The 22,631-nt window shown below is 42.4% G+C and overlaps 1 protein-coding gene across 1 annotated transcript in view; it reads right to left on the bottom strand.

The window, feature by feature from the left end:
* Positions 1 to 22,631, bottom strand: part of RAPGEF5 (Rap guanine nucleotide exchange factor 5) — a 238,949-nt gene that overhangs the window by 63,154 nt on the left and 153,164 nt on the right. Inside the window, 2 exon segments of the mRNA XM_039912832.1 lie at positions 12,287 to 12,375; positions 12,834 to 12,952. Coding sequence (XP_039768766.1) covers positions 12,287 to 12,375; positions 12,834 to 12,952 — 208 coding nt within the window.

Here is a 22,631-nt window from a genome sequence, read left to right as displayed (position 1 = left end):
TGTTCTTTTTATTTGGGGACAGGGACATGGTGAGAAAGATGAATTAAAGGAGTGGAGGCTTTAAAACTAGAAATGCCAGCATTTCCTCTTGGCAATACTTCCAGGCATCTTAACATAATCTACTTTTGCTTTGAAAATGTAAGTGAAAAAATGCACTCAGGTATATAATTGTTATATTAATTTATGTTAATCTTTATGTTTAGACAGACTCTCAGAGAAGGGATTCAGAGATCACACATTATGCTAATTAGTTTTCCAGCAAAGAGGTTATAATATTTTGAAAATCACTTGAAAGTCAGCATTCGAGGGAGAAAAAACAGTGTAGGTGCCAAGACTGATCAAACAATTTTTCACCCACCCATGTTTACCTATTATTATTATTAAATATCCAAATAATAATAGTGTAGACACCCTCAGGATTTCTGGAAGCAGAGAAGCACATACTATCCTTAAATACAGGACAAAATGCAGCAAGTATACTAAAAGAATGATTTCAATTGGAGCAGCAAGAAAAGCCCCCTAGGGCAGAAAGCAGGGATAATGGAAAGGGGAGGAGGAGGGTTGTAATGAAAAAAAGACTAAGGAATTGCAAAGGGCAATGAGAAACCAGATTGCTTACATTTTAAAGGCATACAACACTCTCACCTCCAAAGGAAATGACTTCCAACAGGCCTGCCCTGTCAATTAAGCCAATTTTATGACATTAAATAGTGTAGAAGTTCAAATTGCGGTGAAGCAATAATTTGATTGAAACATGCTGTGAAAGATGAACAAATTCAAGGATTATTAATCAGCAAATTGCCATCAACCAACACTGCCTCTCTCCATCTTGATAAGCCTTTCCATGGCACCCATGCTCTGGCTGAGAAAATCACTTTCAAAAAGCAAATAAAGATCCTGTTTGTATTTGCGACACAGAATACGAAGTTTGAGAAAGATGTCACCCACATTTAAATATTCAGACAGGGACATCTTATGAGGTTGGTATAAACCCATCAGCTGCCTGAGATGGTGACACAGCTACCACTGAGGAAGCTATGTTTTGACCGTTCACACTCTCAGAGGTAGTTTCACAATTTCAGGAGCTGGGGTTATGGGGAAACTCTTCTTTGGCTTGGGTTATGAGAATGCCAGATGCATTACTGACATTAAGGATGGGCCATTTTCTTGTCTTTCAGAAGAAAATTGAAAACCACTGCTGCTGCTGTCTGGCTTAATATTTACATTTCTCAGGAAATATTCCCAAGTCTCCGGAAAACACATGGGCTTTCAATTTTCTGCCCAAGTCCAGGAAAGAGCACTGAATGCCCTTCAAGAATACAATTCTTAAAATTTCACAACAGCACATCCTAACAATGAGGCCCAGATAAATGCAATCAAAACACCTTTATTACATTTTTCAATTTTCTTCAGCACACCGGGGGAAAACTAAACTTTCTGAGACAGGGGAGTTGGCAAACCAATTCCACTCATTAGCACTGCAACACTTTTTAAATGTAATTTTGGACTTCATATAATCGTAGTGCTGGAAAGACCCTCAAGGGATTTTGAATCCATTCAGAAGTAGAGTGGTCTCCTCTTTTCTTAAACTCTTAAATTGGACAAAAATCCACAACCTCCTTAGATAATTCTCTTCAGTGTGCTACAACCTTCACAATTGGTCAGTTCTCTTTGGTACGTAACCTAAATCCCTCATGCTGCAATTTAAGACCAGTTGCTCTTGTTTTGTTGGGAGAAGAAATGAGAAACTGCCTTAGCAACAATAATGGGGAGCTTAGGAATGACGATCAGATAGGGAGTAGAATCCTGAATAAGCCAGAGTGAAATATCCAAATAAATAATTGCTCACACAACTGAATAGAAGCAGCATGGCCTAATGGATAGAGCACGGGCCTGGGAGTCAGAAAGACCTGGTTCTAATCCCAGTTCCGCACTTGTCGGCTGTGTGACTTTGGGTGAGTCACTTCACTTCTCTAGGCCTCAGTACCCTCATCCGTAAAATAATAATAATGACATTTGTTAAGTGCTTACTATGTGCGAAGCACTGTTCTAAGCACTGGGAGGATACAAGGTTATCAGGTTGTCCCATGTGGTCTCACAGTCTTAATGCCCATTTTACAGTTGAGGTAACCGAGGCCAAGAGAAGTTAAGTGACTTGCCCACAGTCACACAGCTGACAAGCGACGGAGCTAGGATTTGAACCCATGACTTCTGACTCCCCAGCCCGTGCTGTTTTCACTGAGTAATGCTGCTCTGTAACTGTGAAACCCATGTGGGACAGGGAGTCCGTACAACCTGATTAGCTTGTATCTACCCCAGCACTTGGTACAGTGCTTGGCGCATAATAGCTTAAAAAATCATAAAAAATAACAGCTATACATAAATGCTGACAATGATTTACAAATACATAAATGCAAGTGGTGGCTGTTAGGCTGATACAACTTGGGGTGTTGGGAATTAATCAGGGAAGCCTTGCTGGAGGACATAAAACTTTAGGAGGGCTTTTGAAGAAGAGGAGGGCAGAGGGGCAGATTTGTGATCAGGAGGCGATTTGCTGGCTGGGAAAACAGCCTGAGAAAGAGTCACAGGTGGGTGAGTTGAGAATGGCTGACCACTAGAATATGAGTTGGGGAGGAGTGAAGACTGCAGGCTAGGGAGTAATTGATGAAGGCTCAATATATATAATGCAGAAAGCTGGGGGAGACCCTTGAAGCCAATGGTTATGAGTTTAAGCTTGATGCAGAGGGAGATGAGCAGTCATTGAAAGTTTTTTGAACAGTGGGGAGATGGGTGCCAAGTGATGTTTCAGGAAGATGATCAGAGTAGCCGGGGACCATATATCTCCAAAATCAAAATGGGGAATTTTTGAGGGGGATATGGTAAAAATGAAACCAAAGGGACTGTTTTCAGCTTTTAAAAACAAAGTTTTATCTCCAACACTTGATGTAGATAATTGCACATAAATTTCTTCTGGGAATCTAAAAGGTGAGAGTGAAGGCATGTCACTCTCCCTACACTCCCTTCTCTTCCCATGCCAGAAAATTATTTGGGAATTTATTTGGGAAATCACAAAGTCAGATCCCAGTGACTACGCACAGCCTAAAATGGGTCAGGAGAGAGAGTAAGGAGTTGGGGGCAGAGGGGGTTAATGGCACACTCTCAAAGTGCTCACGTGAGTGTACACCTCTAGACTGTAAGCTCATTGTGGTCAGGGAATATGTCTGTTTATTGTTATACTGTACTTTCATCGCCTTGATTCTATTTAGTTGCCATTGTTTTTACGAGATGTTCTTCCCCTCGACTCTATTTATTGCCATTGTTCTTGTCTGTCCATCTCCCCCGATTAGACTGTAAGCCCGTCAAACGGCAGGGACTGTCTCTATCTGTTGCCGACTTGTTCATCCCAAGCGCTTAGTACAGTGCTCTGCACATAGTAAGCGCTCAATAAATACTATTGAATGATCGAATGAATACTTTCCCAAGCACACAGTAAGCGCTCAATAAATACTGTTAAATGAATGAATGAAAGGTGAGTCCTTTGTAGTCCCAAAAGCCTATGCATTAACTTACTTCACCAGTGCTGTAGTGTTCCTGCCAGACTGAATTGCCTTAAATTAGGTCACACAGGGTGGAGAAGTAGTAACTGTAGTAACAAAATGGTATTTATTAAACACTTAGTGCAGAGCACTGAGTTAAGTGTTGGGAAAAAACTCACAGATGAAAATTAGACACATCTCTGATCCCATCAGAGTTCACGTTCTAAGACTTAGGAAGGGGAGAGGGCCAGGTGATAGACACTTAAGAAGGTTGGAGTGAATAAATCAATAGAAGAGACAAGGATATATGCCACAAATGACATTGGGCTTTGTGGCTAAAAGAGCCAAGTTCTGGGCTCCTTGTGGCTCAGAGACCAACAGTAACAACAATGGTCACAATCACAGTGGCAGTCAAAGCCTTCCCCATCTTCTGAAAGCCAGAAAGTTCTAAAGGTCTTCAAAGGATACTAAGAACCAGTCAGATCTCTTTTCTTTTTGAGAACCAAGGTTAAACAAGGCTTGATTGGACCAAGTGTTCATCAGTGCAGACAGTTCAACATCAGCTGCAATTACTGAGCACCTGTGCTGAGCCTGCATTAAGTACCTAAGACTCATGGAAAGGTAGTAAGATGAAATCCTTCCAGACAGCAGTTTAAGAAAAAAGGGAAAGACAGACACGCAAGTGCTCATGGAGAGTGGCAGAGAGAGACATCAAGGGTTGGACACCCAAGAGTGGAAAAAGTGAGTGGTGGCATGAATTCTTTCTCCATGCAGAAGCAGTGGATTATGGAACACCAATAGAGTAGTAGCTGAGGCCTATTCGATTCTTTCTCAGCTAATAGCTAGCATTCTAACTGACCTTTATCTACATATTTTACAGACTTGGTTGCATGGAGAGACAGAGAAGGAGGCAAAAGAAAAACAAACAGCGCCAAGCACTACAAACTTTAAGTACCACAACATACTTTTTTTGATGCCCAGTGAGGCCTGGGACTTTAGATCTCACAATGACCTTTTCAGTCATACATCCACTCACAGGTGACCACCATCTGTGGTGAATCCTTCAAATATGAAGGTCAATTATATATATACACTTAGGAAGGGATCTAGATTCATTTTATTAAATACCTCCCCATTAGGCATCTTCTCCAGCCCAGTGGCGTTGCCTTAATGAAGCTTCCGAATTTCCAATATTAATCAGTATATGTTAATGACCTTATGCTTCAGCTCAGTCTCACTTCATTTCACCCTGCTTCATTAGGAACAATGGTATTAATTAACCCACAATCTACTGGTGCTGTAAAATCATCAATTCCCCTGTTACTGTACATAATGCTGCATGTTCAAAGGTGGTGTGAACAGATTAGCCCAGAAGATAAACATGATGAACAAAAGAAAAGGTAGTTGCTTTGTTTTCCCTCTTAAAGTGGTAACTTGCCTTAGGGAGGTTCTTCTCCCAGTTGGGAACCGAAGATGCATATTTTGATGCCACTGGAATTAGACACAATTATGCACTTAATGTGGTTACCTGAGAGCCTGAATTAGTGTTTGCAGTATAGGCAGAGCTGTACATTTTAATTCAATTCGACTTTTCACTTACACTACACTAAGTAGAATCATCTCCAGGATAAAAATAGGGAAGCCTGTGTTCTATTTCCAGTTCCTTCACCTACTTAATGCTTAACCTAGGGCAATTAATTAAACCTGTTCTATGGGCTGAGCCAAAGTTCACGGACAGCTACTGAAGACACTCGGTTTTATTTGGAGAATCGTTGCTTATCTACTTAATGCGCCTCAACCAAGCTTATAATTTAAGATTGCTAAAGCCACCCAGGGTCAAATTTCATAGATTTCACTTTCAATATATGTTGGGAATGTTGATACACTCAGTTCTGCCATATATGTGTTTCCATGACACATTTAGCCTAGAACTTTGTTAGGGAATATAGGAATATTCTACAACTGTGACTCCTCCATTAAAGTGCTTACTCCTCATGGGCAAAGAACAAGTCTCCTGCTTGTTCTGTAGTTCCCAATCACTTAGTACAGCGCATTCCAGCCAGCAGATGCTTAACAAATACTAACACCATTATGAGCCAGTAGAAATGCGGTGCATCTTGGCGTCAGAAGAAATGAATTGTGCCAGTGATTATGTGCCTGGTGTTGAAACGTGACTAACACACGACTAACAATCCTAACACAGGATTTTTCAATCATAAATCCCATGTTACAGGAGGGCTAAGTGTACAAGGGAATGAGATGGCTTCATCATTTGTAGTATAGGTGCACCACCAATGTTTTCACCTGTATCTGTCAAATGGAACATGAGGCTAGCAAAGAAATGATGTGAAGAGTGGTGCATTGGTGCTAGAATGCAAGACGGAGGAAGAAGTTTCTGCTGAATTCAAATTAGCTGCCCTCTGTCGAGGTTACGTCTCACAATGCCTCAGTAGATGTAGGCAAAATGGACCATCTCTGAATTACTGATTAGGATCTTGAGACAACACTACTCTCTGCCTCCACTCACACAGTAATCGCTAAGCATAGTCCAAACTTTGGGGAGTTCTGAACTACCAGATTTCTTCTCAAAGCACAAGGCTATTGTCAAGGACAGTAGCCTAAAAAGCCTACATAGTGCATCTGCTGCTTGCTAAGCCATGGTAAGTCTCCAAGTTAACTGGAAGCACACTAGTTCTTATATGAAACTGAAATTTTTCTAAAGGACTTGAAAGATTTGCTACAACTGAATAGGGAGAATTTAGGTTTTTCTACATGGAATTTAACCTCACCATTAAGATGTAGATTAGTGGCAATAAAGATATATTTACTGAGTACTCACTGTGTTTTTTTAATGGTGTTTGTTAAGCATTTACTATGTGCCTGGGCATGGTACTCAGCACTGGGTTAGATACAAGATAATCAGGTTGGGCACAGTGCCTGTCCCACACAGAGCTCACAGTCTTAATCCCTATTTTACATACGAGGCTCAATGAAGTTAAGTGACTCGCCCAAGACCACATAGCAGATTTCTAGATTGTGAGCCCGTTGTTGGATAGGGATTGTCTTTATCTGTTGCTGAATTGTACTTTCCAAGCACTTAGTACAGTGCTCTGCACACAGTAAGTGCTCAATAAATATGATTGGATGAATGAATAGCAGGCAAGTGGCAGAGCTGGGATTAAAACCTAGATCCAGACTCCCAGGCCCGTGCTCTTTCCAGTAGGCCACCCTGATACAGTTTGTTGCCCTGTACTAAGCCCTTGGGAAAGTACAAAAAAAGCATGAAGCACATTCCCTACTCATAAGAAGTTTACCCGCTAATGGGGGAGAAAGGCAAAGATAGTTACAAATGAGGCAACTTAAATACACAAACTGAATTCACAATCAATCATAACTATAAACGTGAGTGCCAAGTGAGGGAAGGAAAATATGTAAGTGCCAAGGGTAACTGATGGGTTTTTATACAGCTTCAGGAGCTGGGAAATTAATTGGGAAAGGTTTGTTGGAGATGGGACTTTGAGAGTTTGTGGGGAAAGTTCATGTCTGTTGGTTTTGGAGTACTGGAATGGAGATAAAAGAGCATGAGCATCAGTGTACCTGAACCTGTGTCTGTACCTAGAATGAGGTACAGATACAAAGTTGGCTTGGAAGGAGCAAAGAGAGCAGCAGGTATAGAAGTCTGATATACGATACGAGGAGAGATGGTGAAGAGATTTGAAGTTGATCATGAGGAATTTCTGCTTGACGCGGAGAGAAATGGCTGCAATTGGGTGGATTTAAGAAGAGAGGAGATGTGAGATTGAGCAACACTTCAAGACAAGGATCCATGTGGCAATATATAGTTTAGACTGAAGTGGGAAGAGATTGAAAACAACAGTGCGACCACAAGGGCTTGGATCAAAATGGTAACAACCTGGTTGGTGAGGAATGGGAGAATGAGGGAAAAGTTGTGTAGTAAGAACCAGCAGGATTTAGCAGTAGTTTCCAAAAGAAAGACAGAAAGAAGTCAAGGATGACATTAAGACAGTTGGCTACTGGAACAGGGAGGATAGTGATGTTATTGACAGAGAGGAGAAGATTGGGAGGAAGAGAGTGATGATGAGGGAAGATGAGTAATTCAGTTTTGGACAAGTTAAGATGGAGATGATGGTGGAACATTCAAGTAGAAACATCATGGAGGCAAGAGGAAAGTGGGATTGTAGGTTAGATGAGAGACTGGGACTGGAGATGTAGATTTGGGAGTCATCCACAGAGATGGTAGCTGAAGTTATGTAAGCAGATTAGCTTCCTAAGAGAGTGGAGACGGAGAAGAGTAGGGGACCCAGAAAGAGCCTTACGGGATACCTATAGTTTGGAGCTATGAGATGGAAGAACAGCCAGCGAAGGAGAGTGAGTAGTCGAGAGAGGTGGGAGGAAAACCAGGACCAGAGTCGTCCACAGTGTCAGAGATCAGAAATCAAGGACAGAACAGAGCCTTTTGGATTTGGCTATAAGGAGGTCATTGGGGTCCATAAAGTGCAGTTACAGAGGAATTATGGGCTTGTATGTAACAAAAGGGGCATTCTACTCTAAATTCAAACCTTTTTTTAATTTGGGAGGATCCAGAAAGATGAACTAGTCTAGTTCCTTGACTGAAGGCTGGACTAGATTTATATGCCTTACTGAGAGCTCACCTCTTCCTGGAGGCCTTATCAGACTAAGCCCTCCCTTTCCCTCTGCCTCTCCTCCCCTCCGCATCCCCCTACTTCCTCCCTCTGCTCTACCCCCTTCCCCTCCCCACAGCACTTGCGTATATTTCTATATACTATTTATTACTATATTTGATTATGTGTATATTTATCTATTTTGATTATATTGATGCCTGAGTACTTGTTTTGTTTTGCTGTCTCCCCCTTTTAGACTGTGAGCCTGTTGTTGGGCAGGGATTGTCTCTCTCTGTTGCCGAATTGTACATTCCAAGCGCTAAGTGCTGTGTATCCAATAAGTGCTCAATAAATATGACTGAATGAATGAATGTTCTCCTAACCGACCCTTTCCTATGAAGACCTTCAGGAAAATCTCTCCTGAAGAGAAGTGTGAACTCAATTGCCCTTTCCAACAAGTAGTTCCCCTTTACACCTTAACCTCTTATCTTTCTGCATTTCCTCTGCCTAAACAAAGAACATTTGACCAGCTGCTAATTAGCTTTGAATAGTTGAAGGGTAATCATAGGGAAATCACAATTTGCCTTTCTTTTCTCTAGACACAATAATGTCGAATCATTGAGCTTGCCATTGTATTGCTTAATGTTCCCGAATTGCTGAGGAAGTGGAGTCCAAAATGAAGCCCAGTTGAAGGGTCGTGGTTCTCTCTAAAAGTTCTCTCATTCTCTCATGTTAGGAAACAACCCAAATGAGGAAATGAGCAAAAGCAAGCAAATTACCAGAAAAAAAATGAGAGCTAACAAAATCTGGGTCTTTTCTTCTGTGTTCTGGAATTTCTAACACACTACTTATGTCATTGCAATAAAACTTGGTGACTGGCTTTTATTATGATGCTATGAGAATGTGTACTTTCCCTTGTTATTTTATAGCACATTTTTCCTCAAGGGAATTAAAATATGCCTATTTAGCAACCAGGTGCTTACACAAGTACTTGAACTATCAAGAGGCAGGTTATACCATTTAATTTACTAGGAGTTCAACACATTCAATGTACTAGACTGTAAACACTAAAGTAGTAATGCAAATTAATGTTTACTTATAACAAATCACCACATATTCATTTGCAGCAACTCTGAGTGATAAAAGTAAATAATAGCACATACTGGGGAAGCAGTGTGGCCTCGTGGATAAAGCACGGGCCAGGGAGCCAGAAGATCTGTGTTCTAATCTCAGATCTGACACTTGCCTGCTGTGAGACTTTGGGCAAGATACTTAGCATCCCTGTGCTTTAGTTTCCTCAACTGCAAAATGGAGATTCAATGCCCATCCATCCTCCTATTTGATTGTGAGCCCCATGTGGGAGAGGGGCTGTATCCAGCCTGATTAACTTTTATCTACCCTAGCGCTTTGATCAATGGTTGACACACTTACTAGTGCTTAACAGATCTCAGCCCCTTTAATTTCTTCACTTTCCCCTGCTTTCTGTGGCAGGGTAAAGATTTTTCCTGGTCATTATCTTTGGGACTCAGCCACCTTGACTTCAGGCTACACCCTCTTTTGGGGGATGGCCAGATAATTCTGTTGAAGGGAAGATCAATCTTCACAAAGGGAAGGTATGTAAGAACCCAAAGAATCTGAATAGACCTTTATTAACATCTCCCTTTCCCCGGAAACCACCTCTGCAGGGGATCCCCAGGGTGGGGACTATTTGACCGGCTCCACATATAACTAGGCTCTGAAACTATTTCCACTGTACTGAGTGCTTGGGAGAGTACCATACAACAGAGTTAGTAATAAAAAGTATTGATTGTCTTTCATTTGACGAAATTGTCTTCTGAGAAAAAGAAAGGTGTCTGTCCTTCCTTCTGCATCTCCTGAAAGCAATTATTAGTGAAATAATGAATGACTCGTAAAGCTTCAATGAGATTTTTTTAACACAAGGCCCTATGTTATTACACTACCAGAATAAGAATGAGTGACTTTGCTACCTTCATTTTCCGAATTTTAGGATTAGAATCCTGAATGTTGGTTCTTCTACTCATTTACCCTGAGCATATGGGTAGGGGGTAGCTTCAATCCCAGAGGAGGTGTACTAAGGGAAGGAAAAGGGGGCAGAAGTGACCAGCCGCCAAACACAGCAGAGTCTCCAGGGAACCGGAGAGTGGCCGTAGTACCAAGCTTAAAGGTGATTTGTCACACAGTCTAATGGAGAACAGATAGGTTAATGAGCATCTGGACTGTGACACGGAGGAAAATAGAAAGTGAAATAAAATAGGGATTCTTTTTTCAAAAAGTCAACCTTTGTCCTGGAGAATACAATATGACTTGGAGGAAAATAGAAAGTGAAATAAAATAGGGATTCTTTTTTTAAAAAGTCAACCTTTGTCCTGGAGAATGCAATAATTCCTATCTATGTTTACTGGAATTGTTTTAAAAGTACTTTCTAAACACAGGAACTATGAAAACACACACACATACACCCAGAACATCTGGGGAAGAATTCTCTGCTCAGTAGAACTGCAAAATAGGAAGGCTAACATGCTGCCCATGTAGATTTCAGCTCATCTCCTCAAATCAGTATATATGCATATTTACAGGTGTCTTTCCCAACACTTTTAGCTACTCTGCCAGTAGCCTGATTTGTGTAGCGAAGACTGGAAATCAGCACAAGTGAAATAACACACAATATTAAATCTGATGAAGCAAAAGAAGCATACAGTGCAGAAAACATTGGTCTATAGGCAGCAGCAAAAGTCAGCAGTGCCACGATAAAAAGGCACTTTGTATTTCTTTTGGCTCCTTCTTTGGGTGACGTATCATGGATGGAGGGGGAGGGGAAAAAAAGGTTTAGGTACCATAATACACTATTTGCTTGTCTGAGAACTCAACAGTAATGTTAGCAAGCAGCAATGATTTGGTTATTCACATTTTAAAATCACATTTTATTTCTTCGCTAATGCTTCTTTCTACCACCATTATTTGTTATAGAGCACAGGGGTAGAGACATGAAAATATGTGCATAAAGCACCAGGAAGCAAAAGTACCTCTGTTTTCAACTAGCTGTATAATTTTACAATCCCTGCTGCATTTTGAACTTTAATGGGTTGGTCCACTAGTACAACCAGTACAACTACTTTTATTAAAGTGGTCATAAAAAAAGCATGTCCCCTGATAAAGGAAATAAAGTTGCTCTGGTGACAGTAAAACACACAATTAGCCAGGAGATCAACCTACAAAATAAGGCATCGAACTGGGTCTTTCTCTAGACTGTAAGTTCCTTGTAGGCACAGAACGTGTTTATCAACTCTGATATAATGCACTCTCCCTAGTGCTTAGTAAGTGCTCTGCACATAGTAAGCGCTCAATAGATTGATTGGCGTGATCAAGGTAATTATTGCTCCAAAGCCGAAATAAATGACAATCTCTGGTTTAATGGGCAAACTGTGGGACAAAACTCCCTGTGCTATAAAAGGAAGCATGCATAAACCATTCCTCTGACACAGTAGTTATGTCCCCAAATGCAGAGATGTGTATTTTGCTATAAAGATTAACCTACCCATTCAAAACAGTAATTGCTCTAGGCTTCAGTGAATGGCAATTTCTAGTTTAAAAGTCCCGAGTCCTGTCTAGTTTACACACTGGAGCTGGCTTGATGCAAATCATCTGTAAGCCATTTAGAAAAAGCAGAAGTTACTGCTGAGCATGTAGCTGTTGAGTAGTTTCATTAATTGTTGACATTTCTGCCTGGAGGCTATTAGCCCCTGCTCAGCACCTCCTGCATGCCAGGTGAACGGTTTCCTGGATGCTTCTTCGCATTTGACATTGGGCAGCAAGCGCTGGCGTGTGGCCAGCTGTATTCCACAGAGAGTCGGGTGAAAATTTAAGAAAGAACAGAAACATCTGTCTGGGGTTGGGTTTCCCTTTCACTCCCACTTCCCAGGCACCGGTCTGATCTGCGTGTGACAATTCACTGCTTTAAAACAAAAGCCACCCAGAGAATGTGCAAAGCATCTAATGTTCCGAGCCGTTTTTTCGGCAGATGGCAGAAACGTTGTCATATAGGGCAGCAGAAAGAGGGGCAGAAGCAGCTGGGATTTGCTACCTTACCTGTCTCTTTGTCCTGGACTTCTTCCAGGTGCAAATCATTGAGAAGATGCTCCAAAATCTTCTCGGGCGTTCCGGACACCACGACGTATCTGTCAGAGAGCAGAGAGTCCACAGAGTCATCTTCCGTCGAGGACTGCGAGCGACTGCTCCACTCATCCTCCTCGTCCTCTTCATCAATGTATTTAAAATAAGGCACGTCAAATGTAGGCAAGGGGAGCGCTCTGCCTGAGAGAGCCGTGGAATCCTTGCTCTCTAAATGAGGGTCAAAGACCCTCAGCCTGGAGCTCCCCATTATAGGCAATAACTAACAAAGACATCCCCTACACACTAAAATTGCTTTCCATTCCAATTCTCTCTCTGGTAAGGGAGTTGATCAGCCAGCTCAGAGCTCTGCAGTCAGCGTGTGTGTGTGTGTGTGCATGGGGTGGGAGGACAAGAGAGGGAGGAGTAAAGGAGCAGAAAGAGAGAAAGGGAGAAAAGAGGGAAGACAAAATAGGGAAGAGAGCGTGTGCCTGTATGCTTAAAGGGGGAGGAAAAAAAAACTCACCTCCAATCATTCTCGGCACTCCCTGATGTGGGGGCCGGGCTACATGACGACACTTTCTTAAGCACCAGAACATCTCGGTCTTGTTCCTTCACTTGAATGGTTGTCACTTCATCTTCCTGCTTTAATTCAGAGCAGAGATGGATAGGAGGAGGAGGGGGGAAAAGGGGAAAGGAGGGGGGTTGGGGAGGGGGAGAAATGATAAAATCTCAAGGGGCTGAAGGATAAAAAAAAAAGACTATTCAAAGCTACTCATTTTCCTTACTGAAACTGCTGTGCTCTGGATTTATATTGCAAAGAGTCAGCATGCAATGGGGTTGGGGTTAGGCAACTCTTCTGTCTTATAAACAAAGTACTGTTTAATTTTGGGGGTAGTCAAAGAATTGGAAACACACTGACAAATTTGGAAAGGAAACTTCACAAAGACCAATATGGATATCTTGAACTGGAGAATTCAAAAGTATCACAATAACAAAAAAAGATTCATCTCCCCCCGCCCCCCACCAGCTCAACACTGATGTACATATCTGTAATTTATTTATATTGATGTCTGTCTCCCCCACTCTAGACTGTAAGCTCGTTAAGGAGAGGGAATGTGTCTGTTCATTGTTGTACTCTCCCAAGCGCTTAGTATACTGCTCTGCACAAAGTAAGTACTCAATATATACAATTGAACGAATGAATTTATTTGAATGTATACTACTAGGCTTCTTAAACTAGTTAATATTTAACTCATAGCATCCGTTTGCTCAATCATAAAATGGCAGGTAAATTATGGAACTTAAAAATTAGTAGTTTACTTCAGACTGGGAAAATGCATGCATGCAATAAAGCCTCTCAGAACGACAGTATCAAAACTACTCAACTGCATGCTTTTTTAAGCAAAAGTAGAAGTCAGCTGGACTCAATTAATCAATCAGTAGCAATTATTGAGCTCTTACTATGCGCAGAGCACTGTACTAAGCACTTGGGAGAGTACAATACAATGGAGTAGATAGGAACTCTGCCTACAAGGAACTTTCAGTAATTCAGTACTATGTCTCAGACTTTATAGGTTACCCTCAAAACAACATTTTTTTTTCCCTTTAAACAAGAGTAGTGGATAGGTTCCTGCTTGGCTGAGATCTGGATGTTATGGGTCAAGGCACTGACTTTCTTCCATTAAGTTAAAAAAGCATAGTCCATTAGCAAGTTCCTTCTTAATAATTGGGATTTTTTTAAGCACTTACTATGTACCCAATGCTGTAATGAGCACCGGGGTCAGGATTCCATGATCCAGTCGGGCACAGCCCTTCCCCAAATGGGCTCACAGTTTGAGGGGAAGAGACTGGGTACTTGATCCCCATTTTACAGGGGAGGAAACTGAGGCAGAGAAAAGTGAAGTAACTTGCAAAAGGTCACACAGCATACAAGTGTTTTTGTTTTTCTCCATCTGTCTCCCCCAATTAGACTGTAAGCCCGTCGATGGGCAGGGATTGTCTCTATCTGTTGCCGAACTGTATATTCCAAGCGCTTAGTACAGTGTTCTGCACATAGTAAGCGCTCAATAAATACTATTTAATGAATGAATCTCTGTTCTTTTAGAGAGGACAGAAACCTGAACAATCATCCATTTCTGCCCACACAGCCTCTCTACACAAGTAGGGTGCAAATAGAGTCAGCTGATTAGGCACGGCAGTAGATGAGGGCTTGCTGCTGACTGAGCAGCCTGTGCTGAAATATATTAACTGATTAACACTTCCTAAATAGCCTACTGTACAATCCTCCTAGTGGGTGTGGATGTGAAAGTCCAGGGTTGCATGAGAGGAAAGATACCCAAACCTAATCAAAGACTGAGAACTGCTACATTTCTGACTTTTCTGCAAGTTGAAAGGGATTGTCTCTATCTGTTGCTAAATTGTACTTTCCAAGCGTTTAGTACAGTGCTCTGCACAGAGTAAGCGCTCAATAAGCATGATTGAATGAATGAAAATCAAGATTCATATGGAAGCAGATTTTATCCAGGCTTTCTTTTATGACTTTTAGCATGTGGTAGAATGCATCAGAATTTCAAGCATAATATAATTATGGTTGCTTATACTAATGATAATAATAACAACTATAACAATTGTGGTATTTGTTAAGTACTTGCTATGTGTCAAGCATTGTGGTATGTGCTGGGGAAAATACAATCAGATCAGACACAACCTCTGTTCTACATAGGGTATTCAGTCTAAGGGGAATGAAGAACACGGACTGAATCCCCATTTAACAGATGGAAACTGAGACAGAAAAAAATAATAATCGTGGTATTTGTTACATCCTTATATGCTTGTAACATGCTTAGTAGGGAAGCAATGCAGCCTAGTGGAAAAAGCACCAGCCTAGTATTCAAAAGACCTGGGTTCTAACCCCAGCTCTGCTACTTCTCTGCTGTGTAATATTGGGCAAGTCACTTAACTTCTCTGTGCCTCAGTTTCCTCAACTGCAAAAAATGAGAATTCAGCATCTGTTCTCCCTCCTATTTAGACTGTGAGCCCCACGTGGGACAAGGATTATATCCAACCTGCTTAGCTTGTACCTACCCCAGGCTCAGAACAGTGCTTGACACAAAGTAAATGCTTAACAACTGTCATTAAAAAATATGAGCCAATCCTTTTTTTAATAGTACTTGTTAGGGCTTACTATGTTCCAGGCACTGTACTAAGCACTAGGATAGATAAAAGTAAATCAGGTTGGATATTGTCCATATCTCACATGAGACTCTTAGTCTTTATCTCCATTTTACAGATAAAATAATTGAGGCCCAGAGAAGTTAAGTGACTTGCCCAAGGTCAGACACCAGGCAAGTGGCAAAATCTGTATTAGAACCCAGGTCCTTCTGACTCCCAGGCCCATGCTCTTTCCACTAGACCATATATGATAATTAGATCAGACACAGTCCCTGTCCCTGTCCCATCTGGAGCTCACAGTCTAACACCACAAATCCAAATTAGTTCAGTGGTGAAACTGAAAACCCAAGTCAAACTTCCCCATCCTCACAATAGCCCCAGACCTGGGCCCTCTATTTTGCCAGGCTTTTCTTTAAAGTAAAGAAATATTAGGGATACCGAGAAGCAATGTAATTTTATGATTCATTAGTTTTTATTCCTTATTGGTATATATGTTTACCATCCAGCTCTGATCTATTCAATTTCTGCAAGGTCAGACATACAGTTACTGTGGCAATTAATGCTGGATATTCATTGTCAAACTCCCGAGGGATATCAGTGTGAAACCACGTTACACGAATACTGATGTGTAATTGCTGTTCTTTCATTTCTCCAAATACATTCCTTTGTTGCCTTCATAGGGAACTGATATCATATGCGTTTACGTTTATACACACACACTCTCTCTCTCTCTCTCACACACACTCCTGGAGATGTGGAAAGGCAAACAACTGAATAAATACCTGATTTATAAGGACAAAATCCTTCTCTGAATTCCCCTATAAGTAGGCCAATACTCATTTGTTCTCAATCTCCTGGCATTTTGAAGCAGGCCCTATATTCTGCTTGCACTTGATATATAGCATTATTAACTTCTATGAACCATTCACATACATATGTATGCAGAGTGTTTCTTAATGTGAGCGTAAATAATACGTATCATACGGATGTGCGCATTGTTGTTACACTTTGGTGGGCAGGGGGCAGAATCACTGAATTGAGGCAACATTAGCTGTACCTCTCATCTTGAAACCTTGTTAACAAGAAAGAAGCAGAAAAAGGATTGGAAAATTGTAAGGAAAGAGATTTTTGCCGTGAAAATTTACCATGAAAACACACCAGCCTTCTTCAATTCTACATGGTGTCCGAAGAGTACCGGTATACATCAAGGCGAAAGGCTCTGTTCGGTTCCTTCAATCCACTTATAACCAAGCTTAGAAGCATGCAGTTCAGAATCCTTCAATTTAAATTTTGGGCAAAACTCTTATTAGCTATGCCCCATTTACATTGCTTTTTTGTGGTATTGTTAAGCATATACTATGTGTCAAACACTTTTCTAAGAGGCACGTAGTTAATTAGCTTGGACATACTCTTTCCACTAGGTCATACCACATCTGTAATTGGTAAAAGGGGGCACAGATAAGACAATCTGCATTTTTTAAGTAGTCCATTTTGAGGGAGGCTGATTTCTTAAACCTTTATTTTGTAAAAACCTCTTATTTGAACCAGCCAGCTCCCTCATCTCCTTCTGGACAGAGAAGGAGAATGGGACCAGACCACTAAAGATTACTGTTGGATATTTTTTATTATTGTCACTGATTCAGCTGTTGCACTTTCTCATTATTTAGCTCTCAGTTCAAATACTAGGTATCATGAGGCAGCTGAGTTTCCATTATGTTTTGGGATTGAATTGATTAAATATCATCCTTGATTAATTTTGAATTCAGATCTCCGTGACTAATGGAGACTCCATGACTCTTTGAGAAGCAGCAGGGCCGAGTGGAAAGAGTATGGACCTTGGGGGTCAGAAGCCCTGTGTTCTAATTCCGCCTCTGCCACTTGTCTGCTGTGTGACCTGAGGCAAGTCACAACTTCTCGGTGCCTCAGTTTCCTTGTCTGTAAAATGGGGATGAAGACTGTGAGCCCCATGTGGGGCAGGAACTGTGCCCAACCTGATGGGCTTGTTTCTACCCCTGCGCTTGATTAAATATCAACCTTGATTAATTTTGAATTGCCTGGCAGATAATTAACGCTTAACAAATACCAGAGTTGTTATCATTATAGCTATCCATTTCAGGGTTTTTTAGTCTTTTTTTTCTGATCTTCAAGTATACCGTTTCATGCACAAATACAACACAAACCACCAGAAGAAGCCCCAGTTTAGCTGGTTTATATCTCACGACTCCCCTGCATCTTTAGCTTTGAAGTTCCAATTCAAAGTTAGAGCCACTGGAGAAGAACACTGTATGGAATTAGGCCTCAGAAGGGAAGGACCCCTATCCAGGTCTCTGTAGGCCATGGATGCAAGTGGCAAAAAATCTCCCAAGTGCAAAAGTCTTTGTGCACACACTGACTACAAGCCCCAATAACTTCCTGGGATGGATGCACCTTGGGTTCCTCCCCACTCCTCCATTTTGAAGTGAAACCAGGTCACACGAGGCTCATCAAGGCTTTGAACCAGGAAAAGACTCTCACTCCGGGGTCTGGGCCAGGCCAGATCTAGTCCCAGAATTTCAGCTCACGCAGGGCTTGATGCTACAAACGTCACAGCTACTTACTCATTGATTTCCAAGATCGACAATTAATACTGCATCGGAAAACAGTCTTCCAGCTAACTAGCTAACCAGCTAGCTAAAACAATCAATGGGGAGAGCTACCAGGGCACTGCAACTCAATCTCACTTCTGTCCCTCCTTGTGACAACTTCTTCAAAACATACACTTGGGAGAAATGACTGAGGAAGGTGCTGCTGAATGCTTCATGGAACTGCGCTTGGGTAACACCACCTTGCCATGCTCCCAGGGATGATTTCTCTGTCATCAACCTGAACTTTTGGAACCACCCCCTCATGTAGACCCTCCCTGGAGTTATCAGTGTGTGTGCTCTCCATCACCTTGCCCCTTCCTACCTCTCCTCCCTTCTCTCTTTCTACCGCCCACCCCGCACGCTCCGCTCCTCTGCTGCCCACCTCCTCACCGTCCCTCGGTCTCGCCTATCCCGCCGTCGACCCCTAGGCCACGTCCTCCCGCAGTCCTGGAACGCCCTCCCTCCTCACCTCCGACAATCTAATTCTCTTCCCCTCTTCAAATCCCTACTTGAAGCTCACCTCCTCCAAGAGGCCTTCCCAGACTGAGCTCCCCCCTTTTCCTTCTGGTCCCTCTACTGCCCCCTTCACCTCTCCGCAGCTAAGCCCTCTTCTCCCCCTTTCCCTCTGCTCTTCCCCCTCTCCCGTCCCATCCCCTCAGCACTGTACTCGTCCGCTCAACTGTATATATCTTCATCACCTTATTCATTTTGTTTAATGAGATGTACGTCACCCTGATTCTATTTATTTGCTATTGTTTTAATGAGATGTTCTTCCCCTTGACTGTATTTATTGCCATTGTTCTTGTCTGCTTGTCTCCCCCGATTAGGCTATAAGCCCGTCAAAGGGCAGGGACTGTCTCTATCTGTTGCCGATTTGTCCATTCCAAGCTTTTAGTACAGTGCTCTGCACATAGTAAGTGCTCAATAAATACTATTGAATGAATGAATGTGCCCCAGCCTGCAGCCAGGGGCTATGAGACTTGAGCCAAGTCTGTTATTCTGTACTCTCCCAAGTGCTTAGAATGGTGCTCTGCACCCAATAAGAGTGATACAGTAAGCACTCAATAAAAACAATTAACTGAATAAATACCATTACCAAGCAGCATGACCTACTGGATAGAGCACAGGCCCAGGAGTCAGAAGGACCAGGGTTCTAATCCCGACTCTGCCACTTGTCTGCTGTGTGACTGTGGGCAAGTCACTTCACTTCTCTGTGCCTCAGTCACCTCATCTGTAATATGGGGATTAAGATTTTCAGCCCAGTGTGAGACAGGGTCTGTGTCCGACCCAATTACCTTGTATCTACCCCAGTGCTTAGTACAGTGCCTGGCACATAACACTTAACAAATACCATAGTTATTATTATTAGTATGATGATGATTAGACACTGCTACGCCCCCAGCCTCCTTCACTCCGGGGCCAACCAGATCCTGTCCATTTCATCAGCGAGCGTCCCATTCCAATCCTTCTTCCCGTCCTGTTAATTCACCTCAGAGTCCCATTCTCTACCTGAACATCATCCCAGTCCTGACCTAGTAGGTTTTTGTTTCACTTTTTAAGCATCAGCACTACCTAATTGAGTCCTGCTACATATTTCCCTCTCCCCTGAGTGTAGGAAAGAGCAGATATAAAAAACAGACAACTTGAAACCAGTGCTCTCAAAGAAGGGCTCAGTAGGGAATAGACGAATAATTCAAAAATTGTGAGCACTTTTCACATTCTAATGAGCTCAGATTGGATGGAAATTATTTTTGTTTGGTGCAATAAAAGATTCCATAGTACCATTTTGCCATGGCACTACTGAATTTCTCAAACACCGTTGTCAGTGATCAGGTTCCCTGATGTATCAAAGGTGCTTTAATCCCACCTCTGCCACTTGTCAGCCGTGTGACTGTGGGCAAGTCACTTAACTTCTCTGTGCCTCAGTTACCCCACCTGTAAAATGGGCATTTAGAATGTGAGCCTCACATGGGACAACCTGATGACCCTGTAGCTACCCCAGCACTTAGAACAGTGTTCTGCACATAGTAAGCGCTTAACAAATAACAACATTGTTCTCTAGATTTACTTTTTCTTTCCTTTTCAGTGGAGAATGACAGAGGGTGGGATAGGGTAAAATCCTGCAGGGATCTGGAGAACAAGTGGGGAAGAAGTGAGAAAAAAACTTTACTGTTTTGCTGTAAAATGCAAGAAAATGAAATGAGGAAAAGGTACAAAATTGGCAAAAAGAAAGAAAGAGGGGGTGGTGAGGAGAAAAGAAACAGCAAGAATGGCATTTGGAACAAGCTAAGAAGACTGTCTTGTCTTGTCTTATGCTATCAAGTCGTCTCTGACCCATAGTGATGCCTTGGACACATCTCTTCCAGAATGTCCCACCTCCATCTGCAATCATTCCGGTAGTGAATCCATAGAGTTTTCTTGGTAAAAATACGGAAGTGGTTTACTATTGCCGCCTTCCGAGAAGTAAACTTAAGTCTCTGCCCTTGACTTTCTCCCATGCTGCTGCTGCCCAGTACAGGTTTTTGAATAGACTCAGTAAACCTCCTGATGGTCCTGGGGTCACAATAGGATTTAGGGGTTTTGAGCAGAAGGATTTGATCACATTGAACCCAAGAAGCAGCGAGGTCTAGCAGAAACAGTGCTGACCCGGGAGTCAGAGGACCTGGGTTGTAATACCAACTCCTCCATTTATGTGCTGTGAAAACATGGGCAAGTCACTTAACTTCTCTGGGCTCCAGTTTCCTCTTCTGTAAATTAGGGATTTAATACCTGTTTCTCCCTCTTGAGACAGTAAATCCCACATGGGATAGGGACTGTGTCCGATCTGATTATAACCACCTCAACCTTATTATAGTACTTGGCAGATAGTAACTGCTTAACAAATCCCAAAATTATTATTCTCCCTGCCCTGCTCCTCCCACCACTACATTATATGCACCTCTCTGGGATGTCTACCACTTTTACCTCTGTCCAAAGGAGACAAATGTCCTGGTTTCCTGCCTACTTGGTGAGGATAATAATAATAATGTTGGTATTTGTTAAGTGCTTACTACTTGCGGAGCACTGTTCTAAGTGCTGGGGTAGATACAGGGCAATCAGGTTGTCCCACATGGGGCTCACAGTCTTAATCCCTATTTTACAGGTGAGGTAACTGAGGCACAGAGAAGTGGCAGAGCCGGGATTCGAACCCATGACCTCTGTCTCCCAGGCCCATGCTCTTTCCACTGAGCCATGCTGCTTCTCTGGAGAGGATAGGGGGCAGTGAGAGATTCTTGAGAAGGAGATGGAGCGTGGGAGGGGAGGTGGTCCAATCTGGAGTCCCAATTCATTTTTCTACTAAACCGCTCAGTCCATGTTTCCCCACTCCTCAAGATCCTCCAGTGGTTGCCCATCCACCTCTGCATCAAACAAAAACTGCTCACCATTGGCTTTAAAGCACTCAGTCAGCTCACCCCCTCTTACTTTACCTCTCTGAATTCCTACTATAATGCAGCCCTCACACTTCGCTCCTCTAATGCTAACCTACTCAGTGTACCCTGATCTCATCTATCTCGCCACTGACCTCTTGCCCAAACCCTGCCTCTGGCCTGCAATGCCTTCTCTCTTCAAAGCTGACAATTATTCTTCCCACCTTCAAAGTCTTAATAAAATCACACCTCCCACAAGAGGTCTTCCCTGACTCAGTCCTTATTTCCTCTTCTCCCACTCCCTTCTGTGGATTTGTACCCTTTATTCACCCCACCCTCAGCCCCACAGCACTTATGTACATATGCATTTCTATTAATGTCTGTATCCCCCTCTAGACTGCAAGGTCTTTGTGGGCAGGAAATGTGTTTACAAACTGTGTTATATTGTAATAATAATGTTGGTATTTGTTAAGTGCTTACTATGTGCAGGGCACTGTTCTAAGCACTGGGGTAGATACAGGGTAATCAGGTTGTCCCACGTCAGGCTCACAGTTAATCCCCATTTTACAGATGAGGTAACTGAGGCACAGAGAAGTTAAGTGACTTGCCCATCGTCACACAGCTGATAAGTGGCAGAGCCGGGAGTCGAACCCATGACCTCTGACTCCGAAGCCCAGGCTCTTTCCACTGAGCCACGCTGTTTCCCCATTAGTCTCCCTAGTACTTAATACAGCACTTTGCACACAGTGAGTGCTCAATAAATATGACTTACATTGATTTGAGAGATCTACAACTGGCATCCTATTACACACCCCAATTCATGACTCCATTTCAGTCATTTCTTAAGATAAAATTAGCTCTGGAAGTGTCAGAGAGGGAGTGTGAGTGTGCTGGAGGCAGATACTGTGCCCCAAAGTCAGGGGTGCAGGAAGCAGAGGGAAAGGCAATCTCACCAGAGGCTGATCCAAAAGCTTGTTAATGTAGAAAATGAAACACCAAAAAAGTTAGAAATAACGAAAATGGAATTTAAGAAACTGAGGAAACAGAACCTTCTGGGCACTCTCTGTGACAGAATGGCAGAGAAAGCATAATGCGGTAATCAATTGCCAAAACTGGGAA

The sequence above is a fragment of the Ornithorhynchus anatinus genome, chromosome 8, assembly GCF_004115215.2.
Source record: "Ornithorhynchus anatinus isolate Pmale09 chromosome 8, mOrnAna1.pri.v4, whole genome shotgun sequence".
Taxonomy (NCBI): domain Eukaryota; kingdom Metazoa; phylum Chordata; class Mammalia; order Monotremata; family Ornithorhynchidae; genus Ornithorhynchus; species Ornithorhynchus anatinus.
Note: the sequence above shows the minus strand (reverse complement) of the source record. Positions and strands in the feature narration are given on the sequence as shown.